This window comes from Aquarana catesbeiana, linkage group LG02 (assembly GCF_042186555.1).
Source record: "Aquarana catesbeiana isolate 2022-GZ linkage group LG02, ASM4218655v1, whole genome shotgun sequence".
Taxonomy (NCBI): domain Eukaryota; kingdom Metazoa; phylum Chordata; class Amphibia; order Anura; family Ranidae; genus Aquarana; species Aquarana catesbeiana.
Genome location: NC_133325.1, coordinates 128,336,143 through 128,359,805, shown reverse-complemented (window position 1 = coordinate 128,359,805; position 23,663 = coordinate 128,336,143). Strand labels below are relative to the sequence as shown.

Sequence of the window (23,663 nt, the reverse complement as noted above, 5' to 3'; positions counted from 1 at the left end):
TTAACTGGCGAACTGTTAAATTGACCTACTATAATCGAAAATACCTTTACCTACTTTTTCCAGTAACAGTAGAGCAGCAGGGTTGTAATGCTTGCTTTGGGCAGATGTGCTCATCTTATTTTATCAGGTGGTGGCAAATGAAAATGAGAATCACAATGATAGCCTAAGCATACAAGAGAAAGAATAAAGCAGAACTAAAGAGCGCTATACTCATCTTCCCTCCAGTGATGCAATGTCTGCAAGCGCCCTGGCAGCATGAATATCTTTCCCAGTCTTCTTCAGGGTTTGGCATTTACGAGCATCTTGAGCACAGGAATGAATTCATCACAGTATCGGGTCATGCACGCGAACAGCCAAAGAGAATGCCAAATAATTTTTTTTTTTTTTTGGAAGTAAAGAACCTCTCTAAGCACTTTTTTAAAAAGAAAACAGGAAATACACTAATGGTTTACTGTCTGCCATACATACATATACGTTCTTGATTGAATCGGTGCTACCAGGTTCTTGGCTGCATCAATGATCCCAGTATAAAAATTTTCTGCTGCCGATTCTCTTTTATGTAAAAGTGATCCAAGTGGCTATACAGCTGCCCAATCATTTTTACAGGGGGTGGAAGGGGATTGTCCACTACCGCGGTTGCCTTTCCTGGGCTCTCCATTCCACTGGGGAGCCCAGGATCTCTGTGGACGGTCAGGCCAGCTTGCCATAGAGAAGGAGGAAAATTTATTTTCTGATCTTCTCTATGAAACCAGAAGTGACAAGAATTTTGTCACTTCCAGAATTGGCTTGTTTGATAGCCGTTACAGCTAGTAAAGCAGCTGATGACTTGCTTTGGAGGGCAAAGAAGAGATTTGGGGTTGCCCATGCTAACTCAAGGGATGCTATGCGGTTAATCCCTTGTGGTAGCAATCACGTTTAAAAAATATAAAAAATACATTTTAAAGCACAAAAACATAAAAGTATAAAAACACACAAAGCCAGTGTTAAACTCAGCGCTAGAACCCAAGGACTGCAAAGTGGTGTATGACGCCCATGGATAAAGTTAACTATGTAAAAAATTACAATCTTTAGACGAAAAATGAATACAAGTTAAAGAAAGTCATTCTTGGTAAAAAAAAGTCTAAGGGGTAAACCCTGTCAGAAAATTTCTGTAGTATAGGCTGCTGGTGATGGCGAGGCTGCTGCAGGCGCGGGCTGGGGACCTCAGAGACTGTGAAAACAAGAGGGCAAGGGAAAAAAAAAAATGGAGAGAAGCGCCAAACCACTCCTAGTGCAGCATCTTTTTAATGAATGGTTACAAAATGATAATATGAAATGCACTCACATAGGGCTCAGTGGGTGAGGGCTTGCCAGGTGCAGAGGTGGAAGAAGCCGCCGGTGGATCCTATGATGTTCGCCACGAGCGCCGGGTGTCAGCTGAAGCGTCGAGGGGACTCGGGAAGACGTTGGCTCAGTCTCTTGGCGTGGAGGTATTACGGAGCTGTCAGCCTGGTTGCCTCCTACCACAGTATTTGGCCAGTCAGAACGCATTTTGGAGGCAAGGCCACACCTCCTTCATCAGCTGGCTTTTGTGCGCTGACCTCAGGTTTAAATAGGACATGCAGTTAACCCAGTGTGTGCTGCAAGACCTGGAAATGGCTTGGGCTGGATTAACCCTCATAATCCAAATAACCAATGGGGTCAGAGCATTGATTGAAAACCTTATATAGAGACATAGTGTAAAACCTTGGATTGAGTGTAACTTGGTTTGAGAGCGTTTTGCAAGACAAGCAATTTTTTTAATACATTTTGACTTAATATACAAGTAGGGTAAGAGCTATAGACTGGATTTGCTATTTGTAGGACTGTTTGTAAGACGGAATGTTAGAAATGATGATAGTAGTTAAACGAATAAAGTATTGCACATTAAGGCAAGAGATATGAAAAATAAGAAAAATATATATTAGCATGTAATATTTGGGATTATTTGTAAATACACAGAAAGGGGTGTGTTGCCAGTGGAAAGTGTGGGGTGGGGGAGGGGAGAGGAAGGGAAAGAAAGTGGAGGGGGGGGAGTTGGGATGGGGAAGGGGATGAGGAAGGCCTGGGGGAGCTGGAGAATGTTAGAGAATTGTGCTGACTTCCAACTCTTCATTCATGCCATCAGGTGAGAGACTATTGAGTTTGAAGATCCAGCAAGTCTCTTGTGCACACAGTTTTTTGAACCTTTCCCCATCAGGTAGGGAGTGGGAGATGGATTGGATGGCTGCAACTTTGAGCAATGCAGGGTTTCTGTCGTGATGAGACAGAAAATGTCTCAGAATGCTACATTTAGGGTAAATTTCTTTCAGGCTCCTCCTGTGTTCCCCAAATCTAGTGCGGAACGGCCTGATGGTACGACCCACAATACATTTTACAGGGGCAGGTGATGAGATATATGACAAAGTTAGTGGAACATGTTAGAAATTCTTCAATAGGGAAGGTGTTGCCTTTTGAGTCAGAAAATGTCTTTTTTCCATGTATCACGTTTGAACAAGTAAGGCATTTTCTCTTGTGACATTTGTACATCCCAATAAATGGGAACATTTTAGGAATGGAGTCCAGAAGGGTTTTTTTCCCCTTATGTAACTTGCTGGGGGCTATGAGATTTTTGACAGTATTGGCTCTTTTAAAAACCAGTTTAGGCTGGTGTGTCATAAGTTTAGGGTTATTACAAAGATTCCCCCAGTGTTTAAGGATAGTCTTATTAAAAGCTCAGTGCCTGTTATACTTTGTGATGAACATAGGGCCTTTATGGATGGAAGATGAGTCTATTGGTTTTACTTTTTGGCTTTATCCTCAAGACAGGGCTCTTCAGAATATTTATGAAGATAATTTTTGAAAGGCCTGGTTGAGGTCTTCTTCAAAATTACCTTTCTCCGAGAATTTGTTTGTCAAGACCTGGCTCTGTACTGTTTTGTTTTAACTGCTTGCCGACCGCCTCACGCAAATATACTGCGGCAGAAGGGCACATACAGGCAGAATCACGTACCTGCACGTTGCCCTTAAAGAGGCGGCCTGCGGGGGCATGCGCGCACCCGCGGCAAGCTCCGTGAGTCGGGTCGCGGGTCCCGCAGACTCGATGTCCATGGGGGATACCCGCGATCATCTCACGGAGAGGAAGAACGGGGAGATGCTAATGTAAACAAGCATCTCCCCATTCCGCCTAGTGACAGTGTCACTGATCTCTGCTCCCTGTGATCATGAGCAGAGATCAGTGATGTGCCACACACAGCCCCTCCCCCCCCACAGTTAGAAACACTCCCCAGGACATACTTAGCCCCTACACTGCCACCTAGTGGTTTGCCCCTTCACTGCCACTGTCATTTACACAGGAATCAGTGCATTTGTATAGCACTGATTTCTGTATAAATGACAATGGTCCCAAAATTGTGTCAAAAATGTCCGATGTGTCCGACATAATGTCGCAGTCACGATAAAAAAAAAAAAAAAAAAAAAAAAAAAATCGCTGATCGCCGCCATTACTAGTAAAAAAAAAAAAAAAAAATTAATAAAAATGCCATAAAACTATCCCCTATTTTGTAAATGCTATAACTTTTGCGCAAACCAATCAAACGCTTATTGTGATTTTTCTTACCAAAAATATGTAGAAAAATACATATCGGCCTAAACTGAGGAAAAAAAAAAATTTTTTTTATATATTTTTGGGGGATATTTATTATAGCAAAATCTAAAAAAATAATGCCTTTTTTCAAAATTGTTGCTCTTTTTTTGTTTATAGCGCAAAAAAGAAAAACTGCAGGGGTGATCAAATACCACCAAAAGAAAGCTCTATTTGTGGGAAAAAAAGGACATCAATTTTGTTTGGGAGCCATGTCGCATGACCGCGCAATTGTCAGTTAAAGCGACGCTGAAGTGGTTAAATGGCAGAATTGACTATATGGAATGTTGCTGATCCATTTTTTTTATGACAGCCTTTCCTATGCAGGTAGGAGTTACCAGCTGTATGTTTAAAATGGGTGTGAGAGCATATTTTGGAATCTTGATCGTAGAATAGTTCAAAATCAGGGAATATGAGCTCATTGGGATCAGAGACAGAAGTGAAATGTATACCAAAGTTATTGTTGTTGTTACAGTACTGTAGAAAATCTGATTAAGTTAATATCTCCTTGCCAGATGACGATAACGTCATCAATATATCTGCCATAATAATAGAAGAGATGGTGTAAAGGTCCTCCCAGTATGCCATGAAGAGATTGGCATAACTGGGGGCAAAGCCGACGCCCATCGCTGTACCTCTGGTCTGTAAAAAGTATTCCTGTTCAAATTAAAAGTAATTATAGTGTAGGATAAACTTAATGGCTTGCAGAATGAACATTGCTTAGGTGGGGGTTCATGTTTTCCTCTTTGCATAGGAAATAACGGGCAGCCTGTAGACCTACATCGTGTGGGATTGAAGTATAGAGAGTGAGGTGGCGTCTAGTGACACACAATGATAGTCAGTGTTCCACATACAATGGTTTAACGTGTCCAATAGGTGACTAGAATCCGTATACAAGCCAGGAGCTGTTGTAGAAAGAAGTCTACATAGTCCGATAGGTAGTTGGTGAGGCCATCTATAGCTGCTATGATGGGTCTACCCAGTGGGTCCTTGTGGACTTTTTGGTAGATAGTAAAAGTATGGGGTAGTAAAGAAGTTTGGGCAGAGAAAGGATATTTTGCTGGGATCGAGGATACCATCTTCACAGGCTGCATCTACCATGCATAGGAGTTCTCTTTTGAAGGTTTTAATTGGATTGTGTCCAAGCTTAAAGTGGATGTAAACCCACCAATCATTACAAACCATTACCATAGTACTACTCTACATGTGCATACATGCCTCCCTGCATGTATCCCTACCTGTGAAAGATTACCCCCCTTCTGCACAATGAGCCCCACAAATCTCCGGAATCGATGGGCGTGTCTATTTTCTGGTGCTCAGTGGGCGGAGTCGTGATGTCAGACTCCTCGCCCGCCTCTACACTCCCCTTGACCAGGCAGCATCGCGAGGACGAACCTCACGCTTGTTTAGTGAAAGTGAAGCACAATAGAAACAGCGCGTTCTGGGAAGAAGCAGAGCGCGCTCGCGGCCCCGTCACTCCTGTGCATATGCTATACACTATTAGCTGGCTGTAATGGAGGATTTAGAGGGGGGGGGAAGACAGGAGGGGGGATGTGAAGCTGGGACCACTCGTGCATGAGATAAGGAAATGATAGGTCACTCACAGCACAAGGAAGGCACACATTTATCTGTGTGTTGTTTTTTTCTTACTGAAAAAAGATAAGAGGATTGCTCAGAGCTGGATTAACGCTTCATGGCAAGACTGGGCACAAAGGACATGAGATCCTCTACTGTACCAGGTAGAAGTCTTAATTACAATTTTTTTTTTGGATTTACATCCACTTCAACCTTTTCCCATCCCGCGTAAAGTGGCTCTGCCATCCTGTGCGGCCACCATATGACGTCCTCGACTTCCCGGCGCTCCCGCTGCGTCACTCGGGAGCCAATGCGCATGCCTTGCAGCTGAGATGGCCGCCCGGCACCCGCGATTGCCGGTCACAGAACAGGAACGTGGATCTGAGTGTGTAAAACACACAGATCCACGTCCTGTCAGGGGAGAGGAGACCAATCGTGTGTTCCTTGTATATAGGGACACCGATCGATCACCACCCCCAGTCACAGTTAGATTCACTCCCTAGGTAACACATTTAACCCCTTGATTGCCCCCAAGTGTTAACCGCTTCTCTGCTAGTGACATTTACACAGTAATCAGTGCATTTTTATAGCAGTGATCGCTGTATAATTGTCAGTGGTCCCAAAAGCGTCAAAAGTGTCCGATATGTCTGTCGCAATATCACAGTCCTGACAAAAATCGCAGATCGCTATTACTAGTAAAAAAAGAAATACAAATGCCATAAATCAATAACCTATTTTGTAGACGCTATAACTTTTGCGCAAACCAATCAATATACACTTATTGAGATTTTTTTTACCAAAAATATGTAGAAGAATATATATCGGCCTAAACTGAGGAAGAAATTTTTTTTTTTTAAATTGGGATATTTATTATAGCAAAAAGTAAAAAGTTTTAGTTTTTTCAAAATGATCACTTTTTTTGTTTATAGCGCAAAAAATAAAAACCGCATAGGTTATCAAATACCACCAAAAGAAAGCGCTATTTGTGGGGGGAAAAATGATCAAAATTTCATATGGGTACAGAGTTGCATGACCGCGCAATTGTCATTCAAAATGTTACAGTGCTGAAAGCTGAAAATTGGCCAGGGCAGGAAGGGGGTGAAAATGCTCTGTACTGAAGTGGTTAATCTATGTCTTTTGGTCTGATAAATGTCTCTGTGCTTCAGTTATATATTCCTTTTTGTTCAAAATAACTACTCCACCTCCTTTGTCTGCTTGTCGAATAACAATGTTTGGGTTAGATTGTAGTTTCTGGAGCGCTTGATGTTCTTGTTTCGTAAGGTTAATGTGCATGTTTTTTTTACGCACAAATGGACTTTAATTAATTATAGACCAATGCATAAAAGGTTTCCACATATGGCCCTTTGTCTTGATATGGAAAGAACTTTGGGACGAGTTTGAAACCTGTATGGATGATTTTCCTCGGTTCATCTAGGTCCAGATATTCAAGGATGGATAGATCATCTTGATCTTGTCCTGTCCAGAGATCCTGTAGGAGATGATGAGAATGGATTTCCTTGGGTTATTGTTGTGATTATGATAGAACCTGATGATGGAGAGGGAACGAACAAACCCACTCAGGTCCTTAAATAGGTTTAATTGGGAGGGGCTGCGGGGGCAAAGTGAAGTCCCTTATGTAATACATATAATCCCAAACATTACATGCCGATATATTTTTTTCATATCTCTTGCCTTAATATGCAATACTTTATTCATTTAACTACTATCATCATTAGTACCATTCCGTCTTACAAACAGCAAATTCAGTGTATAGCTCTTACCCATTGTCTTTATACTTCTATATACACAGAAGTTTGGTGTCTGACACACATTTATTTTTTTAGTTCAAACCTTTATTTATATTTTCATTTAATTTTCATTTTTATTTTTATTTTCCATTTCCACTCATCACCCCTTCATCTATACACTCTTATATAAATATAAAAAAATATATACAAATATGTCCACTTCTATATATATATGTTTTCAATCTCATACCACAATCAGAACAATATTATTAGTATTCTTTTTTATTTTTGTTTTCATTTTTACTTATGCATTTCATTTTTCTGATTTATTTTACATTTTTCTGGCTCCACGTAATTCGATCTCTTTATTTATGCACTTGTATACATACATCTACCCTCTATGTATAGATTATACACCAAACATTGTCAATCTCCACCACCCAAATGCAGCTTATTAATCTTTTACATACTTTTTACATACTTCCAATATATATATTTCTTTATATGTCCCTATATAAGGTTTTCAATCAATGCTCTGTCCCCAGTGGTTATTTGTATTGTGAGGGTTAATCCAGCCAAAGCCGTTTCCAGGTCTTGCAGCACACGCTGGGTTAACTGCATGTCCTATTTAAACCTGAGGTCAGCGCACAAAAGCCAGCTGATGAAGGAGGTGTGGCCTTGCCTCCAAAATGCGTTCTGACTGGCCAAATACTGTGGTAGGAGGCACCCAGGCTGACAGCTCCGGAATACCTCCACGCCGAGAGACCGAGCCGGTGTCTTCCCGAGTCCCCTCGAGGCTGCAGCTTCAGCTGACACCTGGCACTCGTGGCAAACATCATAGGCACCTGGCAAGCCCTCACCCACTGAGCCCTATGTGAGTGCATTTTATATTGTTCTCATTTTGTAACCATTCATTAAACCTATGCTTCACTAGGCGTGGTTAGGCGCTTTTCTCCTTTTTTTCCCTTGCCCTCACATTTTAAAGCACCCCTGTCCTCTGTACTTACGCAAAATGCGAATGCTCACAAAGGTTCAACATGTAAATGTTGATCACACTACACGTGAGGTATTTTTGTGAACGTCAGAGTGAGAGCAATAATTCTAGCCTCCTGTTTATCTCTAAACCAGTAACGGCTTTAAAGCATTGACTATTGGTAATTTAACGTACTTTAGTTTGTCGTCATTCCACAGGCATACGCAATTTTAAAGCGTGACATGTTGGGTATCTATTTACTTAGCATATCATTTTATATTTTACCATATTTTATATTGTGTTTGTGTGCACTAAAATTCACTAACGTGTACTTTTCCTGAAAATCAGCACAGACCATTTTTTTTTCTCCAGGGCCTCTTTCAGAAAAAAATATGTTTTGGATGTTAGAAATAATTTTCTAGCAATAAAATGCTGATTTTTACATGTATGTGTCAAATGTCAATTGGTTTGAAGAGCAAGTGGTTAAAGGGAAACATTTTTATTTTTAAAACCATCATATTCTACCTTTTTGATCTTTATATACCATCTTTATACACACACATTGAGTACAGCATTCACAAAAGGACACCTGTGTCACAGAGCATTATGGGTTTTCTAAAGAAAGCAAAGAAGTTGTTTGCTTTCAGGTTGTCACTCTCTAATTGAAAGCCTGCGTGAGTTAACCCTCAACATACCATAATTTGACCTATTGTGCTTTTTTTACAAACCATTTCAAATTAGCCTAAGATTATATTTTATACCATTTAAGATTAGTCTGAGAATCAATCTACATAACATTTGTCTCACTAAATAAAGATGAAATTTAGATTTTTGTTATTCCTGAACATATTAAAGATAATTCAGTAAACTCTTGGATTGAGAGTAACTTGGTTTGAGAGTGTTGTGCAAGACAAGCAAATTTGATGTCTTGATATACAAGTAGTGTCATGTCACAACTGAGTATAAACGAGAAGAGAGGTGCCTCTAAGTGTAGCAATATGGTTACATTTTATGAAGGTAAAAAATTTAGCAACTCTCATGGTTGATGATTAAAACAGGTACATCTAAGTATCCGGGGTAAAGCTGTCGACATAGACCATCCTCCGCACCGCCATCAACGTCATCCCTTCCACGCTGTGCTCCACAAGCGCCTCAAGTCTCGCTTTCAGATCGCTCTATTGCAGTGTAGTCTTCCTGGTCACGATTGCAGACTGACAGCAGTGAGAGCCGGCGGTGTGGAGGACAGTCTATGTGGACAGCTTTACCCCGGATGCCTTCATACTTAGATGTGCCTCTTTTAATCATCAACCGTGTGAGTTGCTAAATGTTGTACCTTCATATGTAACCATATAGCTACACTTAGAGGCGCCTCTCTTCTCGTTTATACTATGTAGCTCCTGCTGGACTTTGCTTCTAATCCCCTTGTGGAGGTGGCCATTTGTGGATGGACATGTTATGGTTACACCACCTATAACATTACTATAATCTTTTTATATTATTATATTATTATATTTCTAATGGGGAAATTCGCTTTGAATTACAAGCATGTTTCCAGAACGAATTATGCTCGCAATCTGAGGTTTTACTGTATATATAAAAGGCTATTCCTTAAAGTGTTACTAAACCCAAGACCCTGCATTCACTATATCTTGTATCCCACAGTACACAGAACATGGAAATGCCATAGTTTTAGTAAATATTAACTGCTAAATATCTTTATTCATTAGCCATTAGAGCAACCTGGTTAAAGCTTGTAGGAGGAGTTTTCATTCTGCTCTGACTGACCTATAAGGCTGCAGGACCCCTGACCCTCTGCCTGAAAATTGCCAATTGGCCCTGTGCTGATCACATGCACCCCCCCCCAAAAAAAACCCCAAGAAACTCTAGCAATACCCACTAAACCGAGCATGTGCAGAGTGCCTCCTAGGGAGATGGATTGGGGACTGTGGAAGAAGGGGAGGATCAGAGAAGACCGGATCAAACAGCCTTTTTAACCACTTCAGCCCCGGAAGGATTTACCCCCTTCCTGACCAGAGCACTTTTTACAATTTGGCACTGCGTCGTTTTAACTGCTAATTGCGCGGTCATGCAATGCTGTACCCAAACTAAATTTGCGTCCTTTTCTTCCCACAAATAGAGCTTTCTTTTGATGGTATTTGATCACCTCTGCCGTTTTTATTTTTTGCGCTATAACTGAAGAAGACCAAAAATTTTGAAAAAAAATGATATTTTCTACTTTTTGTTATAAAAAAATCCAATAAACTCAATTTTAGTCATACATTTAGGCCAAAATGTATTCGGCCACATGTCTTTGGTAAAAAAAATGTCAATAAGTGTATATTTATTGGTTTGCGCAAAAGTTATAGCGTCTACAAGCTAGGGTACATTTTCTGGAATTTACACAGATTTTAGTTTATGACTGCCTATGTCATTTCTTGAGGTGCTAAAATGGCAGGGCAGTACAAAACCCCCCAAATGACCCCATTTTGGAAAGTAGACACCCCAAGGAAATTGCTGAGAGGCATGTTGAGCCCATTGAATATTAATTTTTTTTGTCCCAAGTGATTGAATAATGACAAAAAAAAAAAAAAAAAAAATTACAAAAAGTTGTCACTAAATGATGATTTCTAAGGGCGTAAATTTTTGATTTCACTCACTACCTATCACAGTTTTGAAGGCCATAAAATGCCCAGATGGCACAACCCCCCCCCCCCCCAAATGACCCCATTTTGGAAAGTAGACACCCCAAGCTATTTGCTAAGAGGCACGTTGAGTCCATGGAATATTTTATATTTTGACACAAGTTGCGGGAAAGTGACACTTTTTTTTTTTTTTTTTGCACAAAGTTGTCACTAAATGATATATTGCTCACACAGGCCATGGGCATATGTGGAATTGCACCCCAAAATACATTTAGCTGCTTCTCCTGAGTATGGGGATACCACATGTGTGGGACTTTTTGGAAGCCTAGCCGCGTACGGGGCCCCAAAAACCAATCTCTGCCTTCAGGATTTCTAAGGGTGTAAATTTTTGATTTCACTCTTCACTGCCTATCACGGTTTTGGAGGCCATGGAATGCCCAGGTGGCACAAACCCCCCCCCCCCCAAATGACCCCATTTTGGAAAGTAGACACCCCAAGCTATTTGCTGAGAGGCATGGTGAGTATTTTGCAGCTCTCATTTGTTTTTGAAAATGAAGAAAGACAAGAAAAAACTTTTTTTTTTTCTTTTTTCAATTTTCAAAACTTTGTGACAAAAAGTGAGGTTTGCAAAATACTCACTATACCTCTCAGCAAATAGCTTGGGGTGTCTACTTTCCAAAATGGGGTCATTTGGGGGGGTTTTGTGCCACCTGGGCATTCCATTGCCTCCGAAACTGTGATAGGCAGTAAAGAGTGAAATCAAAAATTTACGCCCTTAGAAAGCCTGAAGGCGGTGCTTGGTTTTCGGGGTCCCGTACACGGCTCGGCTCCCAAAAAGTCTCACACATGTGGTATCCCCGTACTCAGGAGAAGCAACAGAATGTATTTTGGGGTGTAATTTCACATAGTCCCATGGCATGTTTGAGCAATATATCATTTAGTGACAACTGTGCAAAAAAAAAAAATGTGTCTCTTTCCCGCAACTTGTGTCACAATATAAAATATTCCATGGACACGACATGCCTCTCAGCAAATAGCTTGGGGTGTCTACTTTCCAAAATGGGGTCATTTGGGGGGGGTTTTGAACTGTCCTGGCATTTTATGCACAACATTTAGAAGCTTATGTCACACATCACCCATTCTTCTAACCACTTGAAGACAAAGCCCTTTCTGACACTTTTTGTTTACATGAAAAAAAATTTTTTTTCTGCAAGAAAATTACTTTGAACCCCCAAACATTATATATTTTTTTAAAGCAAATGCCCTACAGATTAAAATGCTGGGTGTTTCAGTTTTTTTTTTTTTCACACAGTATTTGCGCAGTGATTTTTCAAACGCATTTTTTGGGAAAAAAACACTTTTTTTTACATTTTAATGCACTAAAACACACTATATTGCCCAGAAGTTTGATGAAATAAAAAAGATGATCTTAGGCCGAGTACATAGATACCAAACATGACATGCTTTAAAATTGCGCACAAACGTGCAGTGGCAACAAAATAAATACATTTTTAAAAGCCTTTAAAGGTTACCACTTTAGATTTACAGAGGAGGTCTACTGCTAAAATGACTGCCCTCGATATGACCTTCGCGGTGATACCTCACATGCATGGTGCAATTGCTGTTTACATTTGACGCCAAACCAACGCTTGCGTTCGCCTTAGCGCGAGAGTAGGGGGGACAGGGGTGCTTTTTTTTTTTTTTTTTCTTTATTATTTTTTTGCTTTTTTATCTTATTTTTAAACTGTTCCTTTCATTTTTTTTTAATCATTTTTACTGTTATCTCAGGGAATGTATATATCCCCTATGATAGCAATAGGTAGTGACAGGTACTCTTTTTTGAAAAAATTGGGGTCTATTAGACCTTAGATCTCTTCTCTGCCCTCAAAGCATCTGACCACACCAAGATCGGTGTGATAAAATGCTTTCCCAATTTCCCAATGGCGCTGTTTAAATCTAAGTCATGAAATGCTTGTAGCTTCCGATTTCTTAGGCCATAGAGATGTGTGGAGCCACTCTGGTCTCTGATCAGCTCTATGGTCAGCTGGCTGAATCACCGGCTGCATTCTCAGGTTCCCTGTTGAGACAGGAGAGCCAGAGAAAAACACGGAAGACGGTTGGGGGGGGGATTCCCTCCCACTGCTTGTAAAAGCAGTCTAGAGGCTAATTGCTTTTACATGAAAGCCGACCGCTGGCTGAAAAGAATGATACCAAGATGATACCTAAACCTGCAGGCATCATTCTGGTATAACCACTCAAAGTCGTGAATGGCGTACCTGAAGATAAAAAAATGGTTAACAATAAAGCACAGTAAACGGTAAAGTATAAAAAATTGCATACCTGAAAAGCAAACATGATAAAACATAATAAAAATAAAACAATGCAGAATAGAATACAGTAAAAAAGAGCAGAACAATAGAGAGAGAAGAGAGAGAGAACAATAAAACGACAACTATTTTTTTTTAAATTTTATATATTTTTTTTTTTTTTTACACTTTTTTTTGTAACTAACTTTTATAACTGTAACCGGTTCCAGGTTCGGGTCTCTCAAAATGCGATGGCATCTTGGGAGACCCTGTGAAAGTGTGCCTAGTTTGTGCAATGCTGTACCCTACGCTAATACTCAACTAGTGTATGGTAGCGTTCAAAACATTCACCAATGCAAAGATCAGGATTGTCAGGACAGGAGGGACAATAATAGCGGGTGTCACGCCTATATCCGCGCTCGCTGCAGACACAACATCTTTTTTGGGGGGGTTTGTTGGGTAGGGGTACTCGGGAGGACATAAAAATACTCTCATGCAGCCGACTGCATTTGGTTGGGGATGTGAATAGGGGAAGTACAGGCGCTGCAGAAGTGGTGGGTTCTCAATTATTAGGTAATAAAAAAGAAATAACCGCGCTAAATATAAGTGAAACACGTGAAGCAATCTCAAAGACTTCCACGAGGAAGTACATATATAAATACAAAAATGTTGAAAAATATTAAAAATTAAATTATGAAAAGTACATGGGTCAACACATGTATGTATGAATCAAACATGAGTGTCCATATGTAATATTTGCGAATAAAAATAAGTGTCCATATATAGTAACAGAAAATAAAAATGTGAAGTGATGATCTGAAAACAGTCCAGGAAATACCCCTTGGGTGAATCCAACCAGAGTCAATGGTGTAAAAAATATGAGTGACAACCCATACAGTATCCGCAAATACCCAATAATTGCGCTTACCGCAAGGCAAGCGAACACCAGCCTGTATCACGTCTCGGTGTGGAGAATCCAGATGGTGCTCTTATGCCGCGTACACACGGTCGGACTTTTCGTCTACAAAAGTCCAACGGACGCCGACGGACTAAAGCTGGCTGGTAATCCGATCGTGTGTGGGCTTCTCCGGACTTTCAGCAGACTTTTTCAGCCTCAAATCCGACGGACTTTAGATTTGAAACATGCTTCAAATCTTTACGTCGTAACTACGACGGACCCCGAAATCCGCTCGTCTGTGTGCTAGTCCGACGGACAAAAACCCATGCTAGGGCAGCTATTGGCTACTGGCTATGAACTTCCTTATTTTAGTCCGGTGTACGTCATCACGTACGAATCCGTCGGACTTTTGTGTGGTCGTGGGTAGGCAAGTCCGTTCGTTAGAAAGTCTGCTGCAAGTCCGCCGAAAGTCCGCCGGAAGTCTGTCGGACAGGCTGTCGGACTTTTGTAGACGAAAAGTCCGACCGTGTGTACGCGGCATTAGAGTGTATACATCGTAGCTGAAAGGATGTAATGAGGACACCAAACTATCATCTCATGGACATGTAAATAAAAGGAAACTGGCCATAGTGTAATGCTGCCAAACTAATTAAAGTTTAGAAAAGGTAGAAAACTTACACTAGTGCATAAAGATACAGCAGGAAAAAAAGGGAACTTAGAGTGAACACTAGCAAACTCAATAGTGAAGATGAGACCCCACACAATATTGCAAATATTGCGCTTACCACAAGGCAAGCCAACAACAGCTTGTGTTCAGTATTGGTTAACCACACCACACTACGTGATCCACCACCAGGCAAATAATGCGCTTACCGCAAGGCAAGCAAACCACAGCTTATGTTCAATAGCAGTATGAGTGATCCAATGGCGTTCTGGACTGCTTGCGGCAGGAACCGGGGGATACAGCAGAGACTTCAAAATGACATCTCACAAGCATGTAAATAAAAAGGAACTGGCCATAGTGTAATACTGATAAAAACGATTTAGTAGATAAAAGGTAGAAAACTCACATGAATATGTAAAAATACAGCAAACAGCCGGCCGCCATAGCGAGCACCCACCCACACTGGAAATGGCGATGACGTCAGAGCGTCAACCTCCCAATTATTAGGATTGGTGAATGCAGCAGGAAGGGCATTATGGGCACGACGGGCCTGTGTTTGTCTTCTTGATGGCAGCGGGACACTACTTATGCTTGCCACCTCACCAGCTTGAACTGCACTTATGGGACTTGCCATGTCACCAAGTGTTAATGCAGTGCTAGTTTGACTAGGACCGGGGTGTACTAGGCCACTGGTGCTTGCCAGTTCACCAAAACGCTACCAAAAAAAACTGTTAGCGATCACAGGGATCAGGCCTGACGAACGCTGCAGTTTTGTGTTTAGTGTTTTGTAAGTGACAGTGATCGATCGATACTGCACTTGGGTAGGCTGGGCCGGGCGGAGCTGCAAAACGCAGGTGCTAGCAGGTATCTGGGCTGATCCCCCTAACACTGCGTTTTTGGGAACCCTAAACTGCTGGGGATGCTAGTATAGATCTGATCGGATCAGATCAGATATTGATCCGATCAGATACTATACCACTAAGGGAGGTGTACAGTGTGCGCGTGGGTGTTAGTGGTACTGGCGCTAACCTGGCGCTGCCTGGGGCTGGTGCTTGCCAGTTCACCAAAACGCTACCAGAAAAACTGTTAGCGATCGCAGGGATCAGGCCTGACTTGAGCGAACGCTGCAGTTATGCGTTTAGTGTTTTGTAAGTGACAGTGATCGATCGATACTGCACTTGGGTGGGCCGGGCCGGGCGGAGGGGCAAAACGCAGGTGCTAGCAGGTATCTGGGCTGATCCCGCTAACAGTGCGTTTTTGGGAAACCTAAACTGCTGGGGATGCTAGTAGAGATCTGATCGGATCAGATATTGATCCGTTCAGATACTATACCACTAAGGGAGGCGTATGCTGCGTGCGTGGGTGTTAGCGGTACTGGCGCTAATCTGACGCTGCCTGGGGCGACGCATATCACCGCTGGGCGATCAGGGGGCTAAACCTTTATTCGGTAATAAACGGCGGGTTCCCTGACACTATAAAAAATAAACGAACTAACCAGCGTCACCCGTAACAGTTATACGGTGATCAGTGGTGAAAGGGTTAACTAAGGGGCAATCAAGGGGTTAAAACATTTATTAGGTAGTATATGGGGGTCCCTGTTGCTATAAAATGCTGGCGGCGAACCTAAATATTTACCTCCCTAACTAGCGTCACCAGTGACACTAATACAGCGATTAGAAAAATGATTGCTTAGCGACACTGGTGACGGGGGTGATCAAGGGGTTAAAACTTTATTGGGGGGGTTAGGGGGGTACCCTAGACCTAAAGGGGGCTAATACTAACTGCCCTACCACACTGTCACAAACTGACACCATACAGTAATCAGAAAAAAAACAAAAAAACTGCTTGGTGTCAGTGTGACTGGGGGGGGATCGGGGGGTGATTGGGGGGGGATCGGGGGTGTATTGTGTGCCTGGCATGTTCTACTGTATGTGTGTGTGTTGTGCACTCACATTACAGTCTTCTCTCCTCGGCGCCGGAGCGGAAAATGCTGAGCTGAGGAGAGATGACATCGTTGCCTCTGTGTACAATACAGAGGCAGGGAAATGATCCCATTGGCTGGGAGCGATCGCGAGGGGGGGGCCACGAATGGATGGCCTCCCCCTCACCTCCAATCGCTGGGGAAGATTTGCCGACCGCCGCAGGCACCGGCATCGTCGTGCGGCGGTCGGCAACTGGTTAAACAATGCAGAGGATTAACCCCTTACTGAGTATAAGAAGCATGCTTTACTGCAAGGCTCAAAATTTCAGATCCTGAGCTACTAGCCAGGCCTCAAGGGTTACTCGCCACCAGTTGCCCCACCCAACCCCTACCCTGCCCCGCCCCTAATTCCACCCCTTAACACGCCCTCATAAATTATCTCATGAAATGACACTTAAATGTCTTATGCAGACTTAAGTTATAAAAATATTAACAACTTTATCCGTGCCCATTAGTGCAGCTTGCCTGTGTTCACCAATTCAGCCTGTCCGTGCTCACCAATGCAGCCTGCCTGTGCGCACCATGCAGCCTCCCACTATATAGCATGCCCGTGCCCACCATGCAGCCTGCCCGTGCCCACCATGCAGCCTCCCCTTGTCCACCATGCACAGGAACAGAGGAGAGGAAGAGGATTGCTGGCCGCCAAGGAACACCTTTAGTTTCAATAGCAGTGTGTTCCAGCCACTCAGCGTCACATACAGCCCTGCCCCCTGGGAACTTTAATATACGTCACTCGTCCCAGGTGATCTATCAAAGTCCCGGAACCAGGGAATGAGTCTGTGTGTGACAGCGAGTGCGGGGAACACTCGACTATTGAAATGAAAGCCGCTAGTGATGTTCCCCGCGCTCTGATGATCCGACCGCCTGCTCTCCTCTCTTCCACATCCAAGAAATGTACAGCTCTGACCAGCTTCCCTGTCCCTGCCAAACAAAAGCATCCCCACAACAGGATGCCACCACCATGTGGGGATGGTGTGTTCAGGGTGATGTGCAGTGTTAGTTTTCCGCCACACATAGCGTTTTGCTTTTAGGCCAAAAAGTTCAATTCTGGTCTCATCTGACCAGAGCACCTTCTTCTACATGTCTGCTGTGTCCCCCACATGGCTTCTCGCAAAGGGCAAATGGGACTTCTTATGGCTTTCTTTCAACAACGGGTTTCTTCTTGCCACTCTAACAAAGGCCAGATTTGTGGACTGCACTAATAATTGTCCTATGCTCAACTATTGCCCGGCTTGCCAGTTTAGGTGGATGGTCATGTCTTAGTAGGTTTGCAGTTGTGCCATACTCTTTCCATTTTCGGGTGATGGATTGAACAATGCTCCGTGAGATGTTCAAAACGTGGATTTTTTTTCTAAAACCTAACCCTGCCTTAACCACTTCCTGCCCAGCCTATAGCAAAATGACAACTGTGGTTCAGTTATCCTGACTGGGCGTCATATGACGTCCAGAAGAATAACTGCCGGCGCTCAATGCTGTGATTGGTGGTGCGGCGTGTCAGTCTGACACACCGCTACATCGAGCTCGGTAAAGAGCCTCTGGTGTAGGCTCTTTACATGTGATCAGCCTGTCCAATCACGGCTGATCACAGTGTAAACAGGAAGAGCCATTTTTTGGCTTTTCCTCACTCGTGTCTGACAGACGTGAGTAGAAGAGAGCCAATTGGCGGCTCTCCTGACAGGGGGGTCTGTGCTGATTGTTTATCAGTGCAGCCCCCCCCCCGTGGATGCCCACACTGGACCACCAGGGATGCCACCAGGACCACAGGGATGCCCACCACACATGGATAACCAGGTATGCCCCCCATGGCCACCAGGGATAACAGTGGCCAAAATATGCCAATCAGTGCCCACAAATGGTGCCAGTCAGTGCCCACTACTAATGCCCACCAGATGTCTCTGCATCAGTGATGCCCATCAGTGTCACCCATCAATGCCCATCCGTGCTCCCCTATCAGTGCCCATCCTTGCCACCCATAAGTACTCATCAGTGCCGCCTATCAATGCCCAGTGCTGCATACCAGTACCACCTTTCAGTGCCCATCAGTGCAGCCTATCAGTGCCCGTTACTGCAGCCTCATCATTGCCTGTCAGTGAAGGAGAAATCTTACTTACAAAATTTTATAACGGACAAGAAAAAACTTTTTTTTTCAAAATGTTCGTTCATTTTTTACTTGTTGCACAAAAAATAAAAACCCCAGGAATGATCAAATACCACCAAAAGAAAGCGCTATTTGTGGGAACAAAATGATAAAATTTGTTTGGGTACAGTGTAACATGAACGCGCAATTGTCATTCAAAGTGCGACAGTGCTGAAAGCTGAAAATTGGCAGGAAGGGGGTGTAAGTGCCTGGTATTGAAGTGGTTAAACTCCTCCACAACACCTGTCTGGTATGTTCCTTGGCCTTCATGATGCTGTTTGTTCACTAAGGTTCTCTAACAAATCTGGGGGCTTCACAGAACAGCTGTATTTATACTGAGATTAAATTACACACGGGTGGACTCTATTTACTAATTAGGTGACTTCTGAAGGGAATTGGTTCCACTAGATTTTAGTTAGGGGATCAGAGTAAAGGGGGCTGAATACAAATGCACAACACTTTTTAGATAATTATTTGTAAATTGGTCTATCACATAAAATCCCATTTACATTTTTGGTTTTAACATGACAAAATGTGGAAAATTTCAAGGGGTATGAATACTTTTTCAAGGCACTGTGCTTACACTCACGTGACACATTAAAGTGGATGTAAACCTGATTCATGAAATTTGAGCTGGACACATCTGCAGTGTTTTTTTTCTCTCTCTTCAAAGAACTATGTCCCATAGCTTTGTCCTGCTCCGTTCTTCATCAGCCTGATAACTTTTGACAAACTCTGTGTGTCAGAAGAGATTAGCACAAAGCTAAACTATTCACAGGCAACCTCTGTATGTGTGGGGAGGGGGGGTGTGCGCCTTTCCTCCAATCAGCTGTCTCACAGTGATTAGCAATAATCCACTCCAACAGATGAATCAGGAAGAGAAAATTCTAACAGGACTTGAAGTTTCTAAACAGTTTATAAAAGGTGAACACAGTGGATATATATGTAAAACTTATGTAGGGAGATTTGTTTCATGTCTGTGTATCATCTGAGGCTGTTCAATTCACTGGGTATATGTGAGGGTTTAAGTAAATCCCATGGAAATTGTGTACACCTTTTACATCAAAAGTTGGTATTTTTCCCTGAAACAGAAACAACTTCTAGTAGGCATTTTGTATAACTGCCCCTAGTCTCTGACATCAACTTTGTAACATTTTTGACCACCTCTCCATGTAAAATTCCTTCAGCAGCAAGAAATTTGTTGGGTTTTTTTTGCATGATATGCCCATTTTAACCCCCCCTACAAAATGTCAATGGGAATGAAATTAGGGCTGTAACTAGGACAATCCAAAACTCTTTGTTACTTCATTTTTATCCATACCTTGGTAGATTTGCTAGTGTGCTTTAGATCATATTGTTGAAAGACTAATTTCCATTTCAACTTCAGCTTTTGGACAGATGGACTCCCATTCTACTCAAGCACACTTTGATATGATGCAGAATGTATAGTTGACTTGAAGATTGCAACCCCAAAGAATAACAATTCTACCACCATTCTTCATAAATATGAGGTTCTTCTCCCTAAATATTGTTTTCAGTTTATGGCAAACATGTCTACTGTTATCAAAAAATTCTTGCATTTTGAATTGCTACAATCTTTTACTAATTGTAGATCCATGCACTTAACTTTACCCCCGTTATAACAAAAGTTACCTGAACACTCCCACCCAATGAAATTTTGGTAGGGTGGCCAGTATTGGACAAATTAGTAGTTGTTTGAAATCTAGGCCTCTGCCAGAACCATAGGCATCTACAGTATCTCACGAAAGTAAGTACACCCCTAACATTTTTGTAAATATTTTATTATATCTTTTCATGTGACAACACTGAAGAAATGACACTTTGCTACAATGTAAAGTAGTGAGTGTACAGATTGTATAACAGTGTAAATTTGCTGTCCCCTCAAAATAACGCCATTGATGTCTAAACCGCTGGCAAAAAAAGTGAGTACACCCCTAAGTGAAAATGTCCAAATTGGGCCCAATTAGCCATTTTCCCTCCCCGGTGCCATGTGACTCGTTAGTGTTACAAGGTCTCAGGTGTGAATGGGGAGCAGGTGTGTTAAATTTGGTGTTATCGCTCTCACTCTCTCTCATACTAGTCATTGGAAGTTCAACATGGCACCTCATGGCAAAGAACTCTGATGATCTGAAAAAAAGGAATTGTTGCTCTACATAAAGATGGTATATTCTATAAGAAGATTGCAAAGACCCTGAAACTGAGCTGCACAACAGTGGCCAAGACCATACAGCAGTTTAACAGGACAGGTACCACTCATAACAGGCCTCGCCATGGTCGACCAAAGAAGTTGAGTGCACATGCTCAGCATCATATCCAGAGGTTGTCTTTGGGAAATAGACGTATGAGTGCTGGCAGCATTGCTGCAGAGGTTGAAGGGTGGGGAGTCAGCCTGTCAGTGCTCAGACCATAAGCTGCACACTACATCAAATTGGTCTGCATGGCTGTTGTCCCAGAAGGAAGCCTCTTCTAAAGATGATGCACAAAAAAGCCCGCAAACAGTTTGCTGAAGACAAGCAGACTAAGGTGGTCTGATGAGATCAAGATAACCTTATTGAGTTCAGATGGTGTCAAGCATGTGTGGAGGGAACCAGATGAGGAGTACAAAGACAAGTGTGTCTTGCCTGCAGTCAAGCATGACGGTGGGAGTGTCATGGTCTGGGGCTGCATGAGTGCTGCCGGCACTGGGGAGCTACAGTTCATTGAGGGAACCATGAATGCCAACATGTACTGTGACATACTGAAGCAGAGCATATACCCTCCCTTCAGATATTGGGCCACAGGGCAGTATTCCAACAAGATAACGATCCAAAACACACCTCCAAGACGACCACTGCCTTGCTAAAGAAGCTGAAGGTAAAGGTGATGGACTGGCCAAGCATGTCTCCAGACCTAAACCCTATTGAGCAACTGTGGGACATCCTCAAAACGGAAGGTGGAGCAGCGCAAGGTCTCTAACATCCACCAGCTCTGTGATATAGTCATGGAGGAGTGAAAGAGGACTCCAGTGGCAATCTGTGGAGCTTTGGTGAACTCCATGCCTAAGAGGGTTAAGGCAGTGCTGGGAAAAAATGGTGGCCACACAAAATATTGACACTTTGGGCCCAATTAGTTATTTTGAGGGGACAGCAATTTTACACTGTTATACAAGCTGTACACGCACTACTTTACATTGTAGCAAAGTGTCATTTCTTCAGTGTTGTCACTTGAAAAGATATAAATAACTATTTACAAAAAAGTGAGGGGTGTACTCACTTTTGTGAGATACTGTATAGCTTTCTAAGAGCGCTCTATTGATCTTGGCATGTTGAAACTACACATCAATAACAAAGAAAACCTGAAGATGTCAGCACTGCGATGAGCTCTGGGGATTGCGCATCGCTGGAGTATAGTTCCGCTTTAATGAGGTTACATAGGTTAGGTTAGGTTCTAATCATTGGAAGATAATCTGGATGTGTACTTGCTTTTTCCATATGCCAGATCTGTATTTTTGTTAATTTAGATCATTAAAACGACTACACCGTGTCAATCTTATGTGCCAATTGATTAAGTAAATCACTTTGATCTGTAAGCACTATTTGAATCAAGATCTAACATTTGCCTGTATAAATATAGTCGGTTAAAAAAAAGTCAGCAGTTTTTATGTGTACTTCCTTTTTCCGGGACTATAAAAATTGATAGATAAAATAGATTGACAGTGCATGTAACCATAAAATACATACTTGTAAGGATTGTCAGCAGGAATAAATACTCTGTGTAGGAGATGAGGCCTGTAGGATAGAAAAGACAGAGGATCAGACAACAGCGTTCCTTCTCTGTAATCAGAGTCACACGACACACACTGCAGGCATTACAGCTCATTTTTATTAGTGACACCGCAGTTTACATTACTATGTCACATTTACACAAATAAAAGCAAGGCAGATATGTTTCACATTTTTCATTGTTATCATTAACACTCCCAACCGAGCAAAACAAGTTCTTATGTTTGTACAGCACAGAAAGTGATGCAACGAGACCATGTGTTTTTTTTACATTTTGAACTCAATAAAAGTAATATTATTTAACAATAAAAATAGTTCCATTTATCACTTAATGTACTGTTTACACCAAGTATTTAGTTCAATCATCTTTAGAGCCTTTTAACTTCTCACACAAAATAGTTTATGTCGTATTCAGCAGTCCTTAAAATAGTACCTAAGAAAGATCAAATTGTTCAACGTTAACAAGCAAAATGGTATGTTCATCAGTTAAAGTACGGTTATGATGCTCTACTTGCCTCCCCTTCCACTTTTACATATACTGATCACATTCAAATGCCCTAGCCATTGACGGAAGAAGCCATTCTAAATGTAATAATAGGAGCATTTAAAGATTATTGCTGGTGAGTGGGGACCCAGGAGGGGAGCACGGAGTGTCACCAAGATCTATACCAACTGCGTATTTTGCACAAGTTCAACACACCATATGACTACATGGATGGACTTTATTTGATTGGACTTTATTTGTTTTGCACTATAATTGTACTGAACACTTTATGTTGTTAAGTAATATCATGTTATTGATTATACTGATGTAGGCACTTTATTATATATTGTATTAGTGTTGTTTATTGTTTACTGGAGCAGCGCTGAGTATAACATTCATATTTTTCATCACTTGGGGTCTTTCACCTTGCACTACAGCAGCAGCCCAAACAACAGACTTATATTGTTATTATTTTTAGTTACCATTGTCTCCATAGCGCGGGTTTTTCAAACTTATTTACTAGAAAACGTACTTACTTCAAAAAGAGTAAATTTGCGAGCACAGCCCCCTCCCTCTATATATCAGGCAGTGCAATCATCGCTTTTTGCTTAATTACTGTTGAGAACATAAAGTACAGCACAAGCCACTTAAGGCCTATTGCTTTAACTAAAAGTACATTAAATGAGCTCTGCAAGACTGCCTGTTCCCCACTTAAACCTACAGAATTACAAAAGGGAACCCTTTTTAATAATCAATCTCTATAGCAGAGAACCGCGTGGACACAGAAGATATCAAAATTGTTCTGTGCTAGGACACTGCCGATATTAAAAATG

The 23,663-nt window shown here is 42.0% G+C and overlaps 1 protein-coding gene across 1 annotated transcript in view; it reads right to left on the bottom strand.

Annotated features, from left to right (window-relative positions):
- The window catches only part of MICU2 (mitochondrial calcium uptake 2), a 621,891-nt gene that overhangs the window by 137,969 nt on the left and 460,259 nt on the right, over positions 1 to 23,663 (bottom strand). Inside the window, exon 5 of the mRNA XM_073613444.1 lies at positions 22,305 to 22,352. Within this exon, the coding sequence (XP_073469545.1) occupies positions 22,305 to 22,352 (48 nt within the window). The remainder of the gene's footprint in view (positions 1 to 22,304; positions 22,353 to 23,663) is intronic.